General features: G+C 44.7%; 1 protein-coding gene across 1 annotated transcript; it reads left to right on the forward strand.

Moving 5' to 3' along the window:
* Window positions 1-949: 949 nt before the first annotated feature.
* spred2a (sprouty related EVH1 domain containing 2a) lies at window positions 950-17,168 on the forward strand. The gene is made up of 6 exons (XM_088006808.1): window positions 950-1,288; window positions 2,041-2,215; window positions 2,598-2,766; window positions 4,456-4,520; window positions 13,301-13,453; window positions 13,752-17,168. The coding sequence occupies exons 1-6, from the start codon at window positions 1,263-1,265 to the stop codon at window positions 14,442-14,444; spliced, it is 1,281 nt and encodes a 426-aa protein (XP_087862934.1). The 5' UTR covers window positions 950-1,262; the 3' UTR covers window positions 14,445-17,168.
* Window positions 17,169-17,445: the final 277 nt, after the last annotated feature.

The raw sequence follows: 17,445 nt of genomic DNA on the forward strand, positions 1-17,445 counted from the left end.
TTCCAACAGCAGCTTGCATCCATTATTGTTGCACTACTGCCATCTACTGGATCCTAATATCTATACCTCAAATTCTCATAATGTTCCCAGTATTATTTAAAAGAAAGAAAAATCTTTTTTTTCTCCTCAGTGCTATGTACAGATTAACAACATTCTCAAATTTCAATTCCCTATTAAAACCTAATTACGCGCTTTCTTCTTTTATTTCCAATTTTGACTTCCAATGATTCACTTCCTGCTAAAGAGCCCCCTGGTGGTTGAAGAAAAATCCACATATAAGCCACATGGTTCAAAGCTTAGGAAGAAAGTAACGGCTTATAGTCCGGAAAATACGGTAGTTTATTTTTTTTCCTATTTCTGGTACTTAGTTTCATTCTTGTCCATTTCTGCCACGAATAAAACAATAAAAGCCCAACCAAAAGGAGGAGCTTAGCGCTGTCAATCAACTCATGTACTCACTGCTAAATGTGTTAATGGTGGACAAACAACTTATTGCTACAGAAAAACCGTTGATCTGCCGTCACTGGTGGCAATGCTAATTAGCATTAGCATTCATGGCAAGTTATGCTAATGCACTGATTGATGCTTAGTGCTTTCAACTAGTTGTTGATTGACAGCACTAAGACCCGCCTCCTGACTCTGATTGGTTGTTTCTGACTGATGTTTTTATATTAAACCTGATATATTATGTTAAATATGTAAAAATATTTTTTAAAATAAATGTAAAACTCTAAATTATGACTTTCTGTTGTGCTTTTATTTATGTATTTTTCATGGCGGAAGTGGGCTTCCATCAGGACCCAGTACTGGTAACATCCTGTTATACTAGAACTGAGTCCAGCTCAGAACCAGAACCAGAACTATTGAGACAGAGCAGCCCATTATCATTACTATTATTAATTATTATTATTATTAATTATTATTATTATGTTGTTGTTGTTGTGGTGAAGACACGTGATCCTTGCGGTCCTTCGGGTCTGACGTCACCTTCCCTCCCTCAGTCCATCATGGAGTGAGGAGGAGGAGGAGATGGGGATCGTGCGGTGCCTTCCTCCCCGACACCAGAACCTCCTGCTCGGTCTCAGCGTTCCCGGCCCGGTCCGGAGGAGGCGGCGGGGCTGAAGGAGGAGGACGATCCGATGGGAGGAGGAGGAAGAGGCGTCAGAACCGCATCCACCGCCGCCGCCGCTGTGGAACCATGAAGACGCCGCACCGCGCGGCGGCCGCGGCAGCTCGACCAAAGCGGAGCTGAACCGGAGAAGATGAACGAGGAGCCGAGGCCCGACGAGTGAGTTCCGTTCTGTTCGTGGTTCTGGTGCGGTATCGGTCTGAGCTCCACTGATGAAGAGGAGGATGAGCAGGGCCTCCTCTTCATCACCGAGGCAAGAGGTTCGGGGGATGAGGGTGACCCGGTTCGGTTCTGAAGCTCAGGTTCCTGAAATGCTGCATGTTGTGAGTCATCGTCAGAGATCAGCTGCTGGTTCTGGTCCAGACAGAGCCGGTTCTGGTTCCTTGTGGACCTCAGCTGCTCCAGGAGGTTTCCCAACAGGAGAACCGGAGCTTTCAGAACCCTGGAGGTTCTGGCCAGCCGGGCCGGTCGGTCCACAGAACCAGCAGGAGAAAGCCTGGAGAGGTTCTGATCAGAGCGGGTTCTGTGACGTGGTTCTGTTCTCGGCGTAGAGGTTCTGACAGGACAGGTTTGTTCATTAAATATGGACCAACGTGGGCCCGGTTCTGTTTCCAGAACCTGACAGAATTAAAACCCAGGACGTTTCCAGGTCCAATGCTTGGTTCTGTAGAACCAGCCTGTGTGAGAGATCCGGATGGATGGAGGTTCAGATGGAGTTGGGCTGATGATCCGGTTCTGGTTCTGGTTCTGGTTCTGGTTCGCTCCTCCTCTCTCAGCTGGATCTCAGGAACATGCTGTTGGGTTGATCCAACAAGGCGAACCCGTCCTGGTCTTCTGGTTCTGTTTGGTTCTGTTTTGGTAAAGGCAGTTTCCACCCTGTGTGTTCTGATGACCTTTGACCTGTGTTGCAGTGACAGCTACATCGTGCGGGTCACGGCGGTGGTGATGACCCGGGACGAGTCCAGCGGCGGCTGGCTGGCGCTGGACGGCTGCCTGAGCCGGGTCGGGGTCTGCCGGCTGCGGCTCGACGGGCTGCAGGGCCGGAACAGCTTCCTGATCCACGGGGAGCGCCTCAAGGACCGGCAGGTGGGCTCGGTCGGTACCGGTTCTGCAGGGCTGGTACTGGTCCAGAACACCAGGCTTAAAAACAATCAGCAGAGTGTTGAGATCAGAACTTTGTCCCATAAATCTGCAACAAATTGAAAATGTTCCGTCAGCGTGGAGCAGAAGATCCAAAACCCCAGAAAGTCAGAACCGTCTGATCCAGTTTGGGTTTTTCAGTCAGAGCAGAAAAACTGCAGGTTCAGGTTTCAGCGACTTATTGATTCATTTATTCAACGAGTTAAAACTGAAGTTCGCTTCAAACTACATGATAAATACTGGCAGCAGACGGAAATAATGTCAGAAACAAACTTTATTTAATTCTGTTTGGTTCTGTTTCTGGTCCAACTGTCTCTCTGGACTCCAGGTGATCCTGGAGTGTTTCTTAAGGAAAGACCTGGTCTACACAAAGGCCACGCCCACCTTCCACCACTGGCAGCTGGACAGCAGGAAGTGCGGCCTGACCTTCCAGTGTTCGTCCGACGCCCGCGCCTTCGACCGCGGCGTGAGGCGAGCGCTGGAGGACCTGGCAGAAGGTACGGGGGACACCGGGGGACATGAGAGGGGACATTAGAGGGGACACCTGAGGACATTAGAGGGGACATTAGAGGGGACACCTGAGGACATTAGAGGGGACATTAGAGAGGACATTAGAGGGGACACCTGAGGACATTAGAGGGGACATTAGAGGGGACACCTGAGGACATTAGAGGGGACATTAGAGAGGACATTAGAGGGGACACCTGAGGACATTAGAGGGGACATTAGAGGGGACACCTGAGGACATTAGAGGGGACATTAGAGAGGGACACCTGAGGACATTAGAGGGGACATTAGAGAGGGACACCTGAGGACATTAGAGGGGACATTAGAGGGGACACCTGAGGACATTAGAGGGGACATTAGAGAGGGACACCTGAGGACATTAGAGGGGACATTAGAGGGGACACCTGAGGACATTAGAGGGGACATTAGAGAGGGACACCTGAGGACATTAGAGGGGACATTAGAGGGGACACCTGAGGACATTAGAGGGGACATTAGAGAGGGACACCTGAGGACATTAGAGGGGACATTAGAGGGGACACCTGAGGACATTAGAGGGGACACCTGAGGACATTAGAGGGGACACCTGAGGACATTAGAGGGGACATTAGAGGGGACACCTGAGGACATTAGAGGGGACACCGGGGGACATTAGAGGGGATATTAGAGGGGACACCTGAGGACATTAGAGGGGACATTAGCAGCTCGTTCCACCATCGTTAGGCTGCAGATGAGAACAGACTGGACTGAATTGCCTTGATGTTCCAGAGAAGAACCCAGAGATCCACCAGGAGCATCAGAACCCGGCGCTGATACCGCCGGGTTCTGGTCCAGACCAGCCTGGATCCCCGCACAAAGTCTGAAGGCTGTGCCACGTTCTGGACCGTCTGGAGACGCTGAACGGAACCAAGTGCTGGAGGTTTTTACTGAAGCTGACCCAACGCTGATCCGTGGGACCCAACGCTGATCCGTGGGACCCAACGCTGATCCGTGGGACCCAACGCTGATCCGTGGGACCCAACGCTGATCCGTGGGACCCAACGCTGATCTGTGGGTCCCAACGCTGATCCGTGGGACCCAACGCTGATTTGTGGGACCCAACTCTGATCCGTGGGACCCAACGCTGATCCGTGGGACCCAACGCTGATCTGTGGGTCCCTATATTAAAGGATGAAGAGACGTGGACAGTGTCCTTTCAGAGTGTCCCTCGGTGAGACAGGGTTTCTGACCACAACATGCTCTGGCGTCTTTAAAGTGAGAGCTGTGTTCCTGCTACCAGCAGGGGGCCCTTTGATCCTGATCCCACTGGAAGTCGGTGGTTTGGGCCTCTAGTCGGGACGGGAGGAGGTCCTGCCAGAACCAGAACCTGCAGGAAGGAGGATATGTCCCTTTTGGCTGGGAACGCCTTTGGACCCCTCAGACATGTTGGATTTCCCTCCTGTTACCATGGTAACCTGATCTCTGATAAGGAGTAGACAATGGAGGGATAGATGGAGGTTCATCTCTGAGGACAACTGAAGACTGACCTAGAGAAAGATCCGTGTCAGAAGAGAGCAGAAGCCTGAAGTGAGGCCAAACTTCCTGCTCCGTCCTGAACCGGGCCCTCGGCGGTTCCTGTAGCAGTCCAGAGGGAGGAAAGCCCTGAATCGCTGATCCCTGATCTGCTCTCTGCTCCACAGGTTCCACCACGTCTTCATCAACGCTGCAGAACGAAGCCGAGCTCGGGGACGACGACGTCTTCACGGTGAGGAGCTGCTCTGATGAAGTGTGAATATTTAAGTTTGATGACGTTCCATCAGAAAAACCGTCTGGAGGTGTGAAGATCCAGCAGCTTACAGCATTTAAAGTCTTGTAGAAACAGCGAGAAAAATAATAACTGAGAAAAAATATCAGCTCAGAAAAAGAAAAGATTTCAGGTCTGCTGCTTCCTGTTTGAGTCCAGCAAGATTTCTGCATAGATCCATCACAGATCCATCATAAATCCATTATAGATTTGTAATAGATCCAATATAGATCTGTCACAGATCCATTATAGATCCATCATAGATCTGTTATAGATCCATCACAGATCCATTATAGATCTATCACAGATCCATTATAGATCCATCACAGATCTGTAATAGATACATCACAGATCCATTATAGATCTATCACAGATCCATTATAGATCCATCACAGATCTGTAATAGATACATCATAGACCTGTCATAGATCCATCATAAATCCATTATAGATCCATTATAGATTTGTAATAGATCCAATATAGATCTGTCACAGATCCATTATAGATCCACCATAGATCTGTTATAGATCCATCACAGATCCATTATAGATCTATCACAGATCCATTATAGATCCATCACAGATCTGTAATAGATACATCATAGACCTGTCATAGATCCATCATAAATCCATTATAGATCCATTATAGATTTGTAATAGATCCAATATAGATCTGTCACAGATCCATTATAGATCCACCATAGATCTGTTATAGATCCATCACAGATCCATTATAGATCTATCACAGATCCATTATAGATCCATCATAGATCTGTTATAGATCCATCACAGATCTGTAATAGATCCATTATAGATCCATTATAGATCCATCACAGATCTGTAATAGATCCATCACAGATCTGTTATAGATCCATCACAGATCTGTTATAGATCCATCACAGATCTGTAATAGATCCATTATAGATCCATTATAGATCCATCACAGATCCATTATAGATCCATCATAGATCTGTTATAGATCCATCACAGATCTGTAATAGATCCATCATAGATCTGTTATAGATCCATCACAGATCTGTAATAGATCCATTATAGATCCATCACAGATCCATTATAGATCCATCACAGATCTGTTATAGATCCATCACAGATTCATCACAGATCCATTATAGATCCATCACAGATCCATTATAGATCTATCACAGATCCATTATAGATCTGTCACAGATCCATTATAGATCCATCACAGATCCATCATAGATCCATTATAGATCCATCACAGATCTGTTATAGATCCATCACAGATCCATTATAGATCCATCACAGATCCATTATAGATCTGTCACAGATCCATTATAGATCCATCACAGATCTGTAATAGAGCCATCATAGATCTGTTATAGATCCATCACAGATGTTATAGATCCATCACAGATCCATCATAGATCCATTATAGATCCATCACAGATCTGTAATAGATCCATCATAGACCTGTCATAGATCCATTACAGATTTGTAATAGATCCATCACAGATCCATTATAGATTCATCACAGATCCATTATAGATCCATCACAGATCCATTATAGATCTGTCACAGATCCATTATAGATCCATCACAGATCCATTATAAATCTGTCACAGATCCATTATAGATCCATCACAGATCTGTAATAGATCCATCATAGACCTGTCATAGATCCATTACAGATTTGTAATAGATCCATCACAGATCCATTATAGATCCATCACAGATCCATTATAGATCCATCACAGATCCATTATAGATCTGTCACAGATCCATTATAGATCCATCACAGATCTGTAATAGAGCCATCATAGATCCATTATAGATCCATCACAGATCTGTAACAGATCCATTATAGATCCATCACAGATCCATTATAGATCCATCATAGATCCATCACAGATCCATTATAGATCTATCACAGATCCATTATAGATCTGTCACAGATCCATTATAGATCCATCACAGATCTGTAATAGATCCATCATAGACCTGTCATAGATCCATTACAGATTTGTAATAGATCCATCATAGATCCATTATAGATTTGTCACAGATCCATTATAGATCCATCATAGATCTGTTATAGATCCATCACAGATATGTTATAGATCCATCACAGATCCATTATAGATTCATCACAGATGCATTATAGATTCATCACAGATCCATTATAGATCTGTCACAGATCCATTATAGATCTATCACAGATCCATTATAGATCTGTCACAGATCCATTATAGATCTATCACAGATCCATTATAGATCCATCACAGATCCATCACAGATCCATTATAGATCCATCACAGATCCATTATAGATTAATCACAGATCCATCACAGATATGTTATAGATACATCACAGATCCATTATAGATTAATCACAGATCCATTATAGATCCGTCACAGATCCATTATAGATCCGTCATAGATTCATTATAGATCCGTCATAGATTCATTATACCATAAAAACTTTATTTATAAAGCAGTTTTACACCGACTTGACCACAGTGCTGTACACAATCATAAAATACAATGCAATTATAAAATAGAAAAGATCGAATATAAAATACATATTAATATACAGACAGAGTAAAACAAAGTGGATCGTGCCAAAAGCCAAAGAAAAAAGATGGATCTTAAGAAGTGACTTAGAAACAAGAGGCCGGTCTTAAGCCCAAAGGAAGATCACTCCACAGCTTGGAGCTGCCATAGGAAAGCTCGGTCCCCTCTGAGCGCTTTGTCTTTGGACCTTCAGAAGCAGCTGATCAGCTGAAAAAACTAATAAAAGTTTAAAATGAATCCTAAAATGTACTGGCAACCAGTGTAATGATGCTAAAATAGGAGAAATGTGGTCAAATTTTCATGTACCTGTTAAAAGACATGCAGCAGCATTTTGTACCCTCTGAAGCTGGGAAATATATAAATAACAGACTCCTATATAAAGTGCATTACAGTAATCCAACCGTGTGGTCACAAATGCATGGATCACTGTTTCGAAATGCTGTCTGGAAAGAAAAGGTTTTACTTTGGCTAGCTGCCTTAAGTAGAAGAAGCTGGATTTTACAATGGCTCTAATATGTGCTTCCAGCTTAAGACCTGCATCCTTCTTGACCCCTAAATTTGTAATAACCAGCTTGACATACTGGGCCAAGGAGCAAAGATTAGTCAGGGAGTCTAGTGGATCTGCCAAAAACCACTACCTCTGTCTTATCTTCATTACGTTTCAAGAAATTTAAGGCCACCCAGGCCTTCAAATCTTTCAGACACAAAAACAGAGACCGAAGAGAGGTGGAGTCCGCATTCTTTAGCAGTACATATATATCTGTGTGTTGTCTGCATAACAATGAAAAGCAATCCCATACTTTCTAAAAATAGAGCCGAGAGGAAGGAAGTACAATAAAAAGAGTAAAGGGCCTAGAACTGAGCCCTGTGGGACGCCACACGACAGTGGAGCAGAGGAAGACCTATGGTACGGTGGCCGACAGGTGCAAACGCGCAGCAACAGAGAAAAGATGCAAACAAAAAGAGACGCAAACAAGAAAAGAGACGCAATGCAAAAAGACTACAACCACAAATGAAATGCAGCAAACAAAAGAAAAGATGTAAACAAAAAGGGCTGAAAACGGACCACTAGAGGGAGTCCAACAAAAACAGCTGTGTCCAAATTTAGGGTCTGCATCATAGACATAATATAAGGATAGACCCTCATGGACCGCTCTCGCCTATTGTCGCTGATGAGATTTAGGGCGGCCATCTTGGAGCGGTACACCACTCCAGTCAGCGTTATGTGTTTAGCAGCACAATGACGTATCAGCGGATTTAATCGATCATAACACACTTTCTGTTACTGTAAACCATATTCAAACATCTATCAAAGCTACATTTATAAACAATTGTATTTTTTTAAGTATGTTTTTAATACATAGTTCATCATATTTAAATATGCTTAGTGGCTATAACAATAGAATAGGAATGGAATATTCTGATATCGATGTATGAAGAGCATATTACAAAGCACACAGCCGTTCATAATTTATTTAATAAATAATTTAGTAATATCAATATATATTTATTTAACTATACTAACACTAATAATGATTAAAAATGACAAATAATGATTATTTGTGTCATTATTGAGACACAAATCAAAAAACCCACTGAATATACATATCTATATATGTATGTATATACATATATAGATATATGTTTTTCAGCCGAGGATTTCCAGCTTCAGATTCAGCAGCTGATTGAGTCTAAAATCCGATGTGAGATTCATTCGTGCTGCAGTGAATCCGTCTCTCTTTATAGATTTCTCCCTCTTCCTCACATCGTGTCTTTAGGAAACTTTCAAAACAAAAGCAGAAGATTTAGGATGTATCTTACTTTGACAGAGTGAAAGAATATAAATAATAGTCTTTACCACCTGTGTAAACTTTGCCGGTGAATGTTATAACACATAATATAAGTTTTATAATATGTGTTATATTGTTTCATTTCTAATATAGGCCCTTGTGTCAGATAATCTAAGTCAATGTTAGAGAATAATTAATTTCTTTATATTAACAGAATCTCAGTTAGCCTTCATAGCGGGGCTGAACCCGTATTACACCAAGCACTGTAGCTAATATTAGCTGGTATCTCGCCGGTGGACATAAATACAGTAAAGTAATATTCTAATCACAATATATACACAATAATATGTCCATCTTACTTGTGAAATGTTGTCTGTGGAGCCCTCACATCAATAATCCATCGATCCGAACAACAATATCCCTCAGTGCTGAGGCATCTTCTGCTGTTTTGGTTGAGCAAAGCAGGAGGGACGACCCTTTTTTTTGTTTGCTGCATTTTATTTGCTTTTTGTTTGCATCTTTTCTCTGTTGCTGTGTGTTTGCACCTGTCGGCCGCCGTACTGTGGGCATCTAGACAGACACAAAAGTACGCTCGGCCAAATAAGATTTAAACTAATCCAGAACTATATGACCGATGCCCTCCCACTTTTGCAAATGGGAAAGCAGAATGCCATGATCAACTGTATCAAAAGCAGCTTTAAATCCAACAGCACCAAGACAACACAGTCACCAGAATCAGTTGCCAAAAGTATCAAAAACTTTTAAAGGAGCTGACTCTGTGCTATGAAATGGTTTAAAACTGGACTGAAAAACCTCTAAAATATTATGTTCACTAAGATAAGCCATTAGCTGATTATAGACTAGCTTCTCAAGATTTTTTTTTTAAATAAAAGGCAGTTTAGAGATAGGTCTATAATTCGCCAGAACAGTAGGATCCAGGGTTGGTTTCTTAAGTAGAGGCTGCAGAACTGCATGAGGTTTAGGAACAACACCTGAAGACAGGCTGCTATTTACAAGAGCAAGAACTGAAGGACCTATAGTAAGAAAAACATCTTTAAATAACTGGGGTGGAATAGCATAATCCGGAGAACCAGTTGGCCTTAAGTGTCTAACCACATCCTGCAAAGATTGCACGGTCACTCATTCAAAGCTGCATAAAACAGCAGAACAAGGCACAACGACTGAAGGGTGATGAGCAGAGGGGAGAATCTGGGCCCGAATAGAAGCAACTTTCTCAACAAAAATGTGTAAAAAGCTTTCAAACCTAGTAGGTGAGGTCTCCATAAAACCACTATGAGTCATTTAGGACTGAGTCAATAGTTTTAAATAAGATGGCAGGATTGCGACTGTTTGAGACAATCAGACCCAACAGCTGCCTTCTTGGGTGTCTTTCACAATCCTTTGATTACGCCGCCAGCATTCCTTCAGTATTTGGAGCGAGACCTGTAATTTGTCCTTTTTTCATTTGCGTTCAGCTCTGGGACAGTCTCCTGGCAGCCCGAGAAACCTCATTTAGCCAGGGCTCACTCTTTGGTTTTGAAAGTCTGATTTTTAGGTGCCACCAAATCCAGAGCTGCTTTACTGGTAGAATAAGATCATAGATCCGTCATAGATCCGTTATAGATCCGTCATAGATGCTGTTCAGGTAGAACCGCTGGCTGCGGCGGTGCGTTTCCAGCTGAGAGGCTTCAGACAATTAATGATCCACCAGGAGTCTGAACTGATGATCTTCTTCTCTTTGCTCCAAGCCCAGGAGATTAAATCAGCAATAAATTTCTGCTAAACCAAAAATACACAAACAATTAACCCAGGAATCCTTCCATAACCTGGAAATGAATAAAATCACAGCTAGAATGAAATTACACATCAGGCTTTTTAAAAATGTTACCTTTCAAATGCTTCTAATAACGAGTAATTCATTTCTAAATCAAATTATTTCATTAAACAATTCAAACTTTTGTATCAGGAAATAGCTTACAATAGATACAAGAAACTGTCTTGTTATATTATTTTGTTACACAGCATTGTTAATATTAATATTATCATTACTGTTGTTAATACTGTTAGCACTAACATTAGCATATTATTGAATGTATTGCATTAAGCAAGAATCTGAAATGAATAGTTATTTAATAAATATTGAATGAACAATATTCATAAACAGGATGAGATCATTTTGAGATGTTTTTGGAGAAGGTTGGGTTTTAATACGTTTATACTTCTACCCACTCCTTAAAACCCTACTGAAGAGCAGGCACGGTGGCATGGGTGGGCATTGGGAGGCATTGGGGGGCATGGGGGGACATTAGGAGGCATTGGGGGACATTAGGAAGCATTGGGGGACATTAGGAAGCATTGGGGGACATTGGGAGGCATTGGGGGACATTAGGAGGCATTGGGGGACATTAGGAGGCATTGGGGGACATTGGGAGGCATTGGGGGACATTAGGAAGCATTGGGGGACATTAGGGGACATTAGGAGGCATTGGGAGGCATTGGGGGGCATGGGGGGACATTAGGAGGCATTGGGGGACATTAGGAAGCATTGGGGGACATTGGGAGGCATTGGGGGACATTAGGAGGCATTGGGGGACATTAGGAGGCATTGGGGGACATTAGGAAGCATTGGGGGACATTAGGAGGCATTGGGGGACATTAGGGGGCATTGGGGGACATTAGGAGGCATTGGGGGACATTGGGAAGCATTGGGGGACATTGGGAAGCATTGGGGGACATTGGGAGGCATTGGGGGACATTAGGAGGCATTGGGGGACATTGGGAGGCATTGGGGGACATTAGGAGGCATTGGGGGACATTAGGAAGCATTGGGGGACATTGGGAGGCATTGGGGGACATTAGGAGGCATTGGGGGACATTAGGAGGCATTGGGGGACATTAGGAAGCATTGGGGGACATTGGGAGGCATTGGGGGACATTAGGAGGCATTGGGGGACATTAGGAGGCATTGGGGGACATTAGGAGGCATTGGGGGACATTGGGAAGCATTGGGGGACATTGGGAGGCATTGGGGGACATTAGGAGGCATTGGGGGACATTGGGAAGCATTGGGGGACATTGGGAGGCATTGGGGGACATTGGGAGGCATTGGGGGACATTGGGAGGCATTGGGGGACATTAGGAGGCATTGGGGGACATTGGGAGGCATTGGGGGACATTGGGAAGCATTGGGGGACATTGGGAGGCATTGGGGGACATTAGGAGGCATTGGGGGACATTGGGAGGCATTGGGGGACATTAGGAGGCATTGGGGGACATTGGGAGGCATTGGGGGACATTAGGAGGCATTGGGGGACATTGGGAGGCATTGCCCGCCCACAGAATCAGCCGTGCCCCCCGGGACTGGAAGCTGTTTGTTGTTTTTACCTCAGAGTGACCAACTCTCTGTTATTTCTATAACGATTTGATACAGTAGGGGCTTCCGCACTTCCCATATCCGTGCCCACTGTCACTTTTTTCAGCAGTTAAAACTGTTAAATCCATTGTTAAGGTGCTCTTTTGATATTAGCTAGTCATCTTTTAGCTAACATTACCTGAATCCAACAGCTTTACTCAACTCAGTTGGTTAGTTTGGGGGGAAAACTGTACAAAGTTCTTTGTGTGTTGCTGGTTTGCTGCCATGATTCTAACACACCTGAGCAGCTCTGCACAGCAGCAGCAAGTCTCTGTCGCTGCCGCACAGGTGTAAACCCAGCGCGAGCGTCTCAGCGTTCATGCTGTGTTTGAAGGCGGCTCGGAAAACGACGTGTTAAGCTTGTTAACAGGTAGCCTCTAGGCTGCTGGTGTTGTTGTCTACGTTCAGCTACGTAGATTCATTTTGCCCCCCTAAAATAAGTCGATGACCCTCCTGTTAAACTCGTCTGGAGCCCGGGCTGTACTTGTACTTGTAGTATTTTGTAGTAGCTTTAAGACTCAGTTCTGAACTGTAGCTATTTTTACTAAACCAATAAAATTACAAAAGCACCTTCTCTCTCATTGTGGAACTAATTCTGGCCTAGTCAAAGGATACAGACCCTTAACATTAGCATCATTAGCATTAGCATTTGTACAACAATAGAAATGCACTACAATGATGTTAAATGTATTTAAAACAATATGACAAAGTCTAGCAAGCTGCAGATGTGTTTATTTGTAGAAGTTTTTCAGTATCTGGTAGCTAGCTGTGTAGGTTAGTTTTACGTTAGCAATAATAAGCTAAGTGAGCTAGTTCCCACAAGCTATATCTGTACAAGAGATATAGCTTCACCACCTCTGTTCACCAAGCTAAATCCTGTTAGCCTGGGAGCCCAAAGGACCTGCCCTCTACTGGACGCTCTGGGCATCACAACCTGATGTATCTGGATGGGTTTTCAGTTCTTCCATCTCCTCCGTTTGTCCTGCAGACGGCCACCGACAGCTCGTCCAACTCGTCTCAGAGGAGAGAGCCCGCCATGCACGCGGCACCGGCTCATTTCTGCGAGCCGCGCCGGCACCACTGCATCCTGGGACATTTCTATGAGCACCACCGGCCCTCAGACCACTACTTCCTGGACCCGGTGAGTCCGCAGCGCCTTTGTCCTGTAGCTTCTGCCTCAGGGCTACACAATATGTTTGCAAATATAATATCAGTGTGGAGAGCAGAAACTTATTCTTAAGTTCATCGTTTAGCCACTAGGACAGAAAATCATGGCAATAAAAACTCAAATGAGACACAAATAGCATTTTAAAAAACGGGCATATTTTGCTCCTGATATTATCGCCACCACAAGGTTTTCTTGCAGCCCTACTTGCATCAAGTTGTAGAAACATTGATGTTTGTTTCTGCGACTCATGCGCTCCCCTCGGCTCTGGCAGGCGGTCCACATCTTTCCTCGTCACGCCAGCTTCCCTCTGGAGGATCAGGAGATCGTTCGCTTCAGTCCCCGTGAGCGCAGCTGGCTCACCGGCTACGAGGACTACCGTCACGCCAACGCCACGCGAGACAAGCTCCCACAGCCGCGCAACCCGGACACCTGCGTGCATTTCACCAAGAGCGACGCGCCCAAACGCGACTACACGTACCCGTACCCGCTGAGCTGCGGCGTGCAGCAGGGCTTCGACAGCAAGCCGGGCCGCCTGGAGGCGGGTGGCGGCCGCAGGGCGGTGGTGACGCTGCAGCCGCGGCCTCCGGCGTCCAAAGGGAAGTGTCACATGGAGGACGGGGAGCGGCTCCGCTGCGTCTACTGTCAGGACATGTTCAACCACGAGGACAACGGGCGGGGCCAGTGCCAGGAGGCGCCGGACCCCATCCAGACCTGCATCCGCCGGGTCAGCTTCATGTGGTGCGCCGACAGCCTGCTGTACCACTGCATGTCCGACCCAGAGGGCGACTACTCGGACCCCTGCTCCTGCGACACCAGCGACGAGCGCTTCTGCCTGCGCTGGACGGCGCTGGTCGGCCTGTCGCTGCTGGCGCCCTGCATGTGTTGCTACGCCCCCCTGAGGGCGTGTCATCGCTGCGGCGTGGCCTGCCGCTGCTGCGGCGGCAAGCACAGGGCCGTGGGCTGAGCTACCGGAGGCCCCGCCCACTCAGCAGGCCCCGCCCACTCCACAGAGACCGTCACCGCTGTTCTTTCTGTTGTTGATGTGGTTCATCAGTAGAAGGAAGTGAAACTTCGTGTCAACTGTTGTGCTTTTTCTGTCACTCTGAGGACCAAAATGTCTCCATGAAAGTTTGGATATTTGGAGCCGCCAGGTTTCACGTCACCTGGAGAACGTCCAGAAGGATTCCTGCAGGTCAGTGAAGGTGGAGCTGAGTTTGTGGTGATGCTGTTCATCTGGAAGAAGCTGCTTCATTCTTTTGTTCAGCCAGAATATAACAGAAACTCAGACATTTATTCTACACAGAGGGATATTTCTGATATTTCTGGCTTACAGCTAATTATTAAAATTAGAAAACTTCACTTCCAAAGAAAGAAATAAAAAAGGCTCCCCCAAACCTTCAGATGAGCTCTTCACTATTCTCTCAGTGTTGTTGGTTGTTCACCTTTTCTACACACTTTCTCCTTCCTCTCAATTTTTCCTTAGTAGACTTGTACAGAGGGGTGTGTTAGCCGTCATTCGCTGTTGCAGCTTCCCCTCCTTGTTGTCATGGCAGCAGTCTTCCTCATGACCGGATCGTTTTATTGGTCTGGTGGTTCGGGTTTTTCAAAATCTGAACAAGAAAACTGAAACTGGACGTTTATCCCTCTGTGTGGCATAAATATGAGACCTGATTGAAAATTACTTTTTTATCTTTCTAAAACTTAACTTAACTTGGCATTTTGGAAAAATAAAGTAAACATTAGTTACTGAAAAGTCCAAGATGGCCACCATGGTTGTGAAGGAGAAAATATGTTTGCACTATAATCAGCAGTGTCCACAGCTAACCAAAACGTTACATTTACTATTGACTTATTCGCTAAACAAAAACCTTAGCTCAGCTACACTAAAGACATAAAAACATTAGCAGAGATAATGCTAACCCGCTAAACACAAAAAATTAGCAGAAGCTAACCATTTAGTTGCTAATTTGTATTAACAGTTTGACCAAATTTTAAAACAATTGGTGTGACATAAAATTCATCCAAGTCATGAAAATGGTTAACATTTAATGGCAATTACTGGTTTAAAAGGCTCAAAAATGATGACGGCCATGTTGAAAAATGGTCGTCACCCTGTGGCTGGTGGGAAAAATGAAAAACCTAAGACCTGAATTTTTATGCTTATATCCACACTGGAATTTTTTTTACAGTAGAATGATGCACTTAACTGCTTATTGTAATGGAGAATCTCCTGGTTTATCACCAACACACACACACACACACACACACACACACACACACACACACACACCATGGCGGTAGGTAAAGTGTGTCAGCAGAGGCGCTGTGGTGAAAACCAGCCGATGAGTCCTCAGCTCAGCTGCTCGGTTCTGGAGCAGGCCGTCAAAACACGACGAGAATTTTTGGGCCCAGATTCCTCAGAATTGATGATTTTGGCTAAGTGGCGTAAAGTTTGGAAGAGCGTTGCTGCTCTGCTGTCTGGACCCCCAGCAGATGCGCTGCAGCAGATAACAGGAACACATGCAGATTATCACAACCTGGGTTAAAGAACAACTAACAGAAATCAGAGCTGAAGTTTGAAATTATTTTTTTATTGGTGTAACGACAGTTCCCCCAGCTCCCTGCCAGCATTTCAGAGCAAGTTTATAACTTGTATTAATACAGATATTTTTGATGCAACATAAGCTACAGAAACTGTAAAGGCATGAACTCTGCAGCAGGAAGCAGTCGACTCGACATCGGGTCAGAACCCGGTGGGGAAACGATCCAGATGTTCGTTCTGATATAAATTTATTGACGTTTCTGGGCTGAATGTGTTTTTAAGTGTAGCTTGACATCGGGACAAATGGCGTTTGGGAAATTCATCCGTGGTTTTTAAGTTTAACAGACGACGAGTTCAAGTCCGGTCCGGTCTGGTCCATGTGGCCTAGCTTAGCAGCGCCTGCTAGCGCCTAGCTTCCTGGTTGTCCTTGATGTTCATGTGCAAAGTTATCCAGTTCCTGTAAAGTCATTAGCAATGCTAGCAGTTAGCATCATGCTAACATAGGCCACACGGTGCTGCAGTTGAAATGTTCTGCTGAAGCTCTGTGGCAAACAGGAAGTCAGGGTGGAAAACAGGAAGTCGGGACAAGATGAGGTCAGTTCTATCTGCTTTTCCAGATGTTTCCTGGTACAGACTGTAAAGTTGGTGGAAGGAAAACATCTGTGAAAACCGTCGGTGTTGGCCTTGCAGTCTGCAGTCTGGTCAGAGTGCAGCAGCTGGTTTCCCTCCAGAGAGAAGCAGCAGTCTGGACCGTCATGTCCGCCGTCAGAGACGAGTCCCCAATAAAAAATGAAGCATCCAACAGGAAGTGTGTCTGGCGTCTGAGAAGCCACTTCCTGTCCATGCGTCGGCCGGCACTAGCTCTCTCCAGGGAAAGTGCCTGAAGCCTCTTCATCATGTCTTCATCAGTCTAATAACTATGATGAAAAAAGCAAAGGTGTAGTCCATCAGTTTGTCTTTTTATACATAATTACATTTATACCAGTGTAAAAACGGAATATATGAATATATACTGTATATGTATATGTATCAGGTCAGCAATGTACATTTTTCAGTTCTATTTTTTTATTGTTTCTAAAATGATGGATGTCAAAGATACAAAGAAAAAGACTAAAATCTGAAAAATAAAATAAAAGCTCAAATTCACTGAGTTTGTTTTGATTTTACTGATTGCGACTCGTTATGCAACAAGTCCGAGTTAAAAATGTTCACCAGCACAGAGTTTCCAGGTGAAGGAGGTCCGGTTCCCATACATGCACAGGAACAACATGCATAAAGACCCGGACCAGGAATCGAACCCAGGACCATCTGGGTCCTGTTTGAAGCAGCCAATCAGCCGTCTGATTGGCTGCTTCAAACAACAAGTCAAAACAACTTCTTCCCAGGTTAGTAGGACTCCAGTCAACATGTTCAACCAACATAT

This window comes from Poecilia mexicana, unplaced genomic scaffold (assembly GCF_051168715.1).
Source record: "Poecilia mexicana isolate PSO_F unplaced genomic scaffold, ASM5116871v1 scaffold_1, whole genome shotgun sequence".
In the NCBI taxonomy this organism is placed as follows: Eukaryota; Metazoa; Chordata; class Actinopteri; order Cyprinodontiformes; family Poeciliidae; genus Poecilia; species Poecilia mexicana.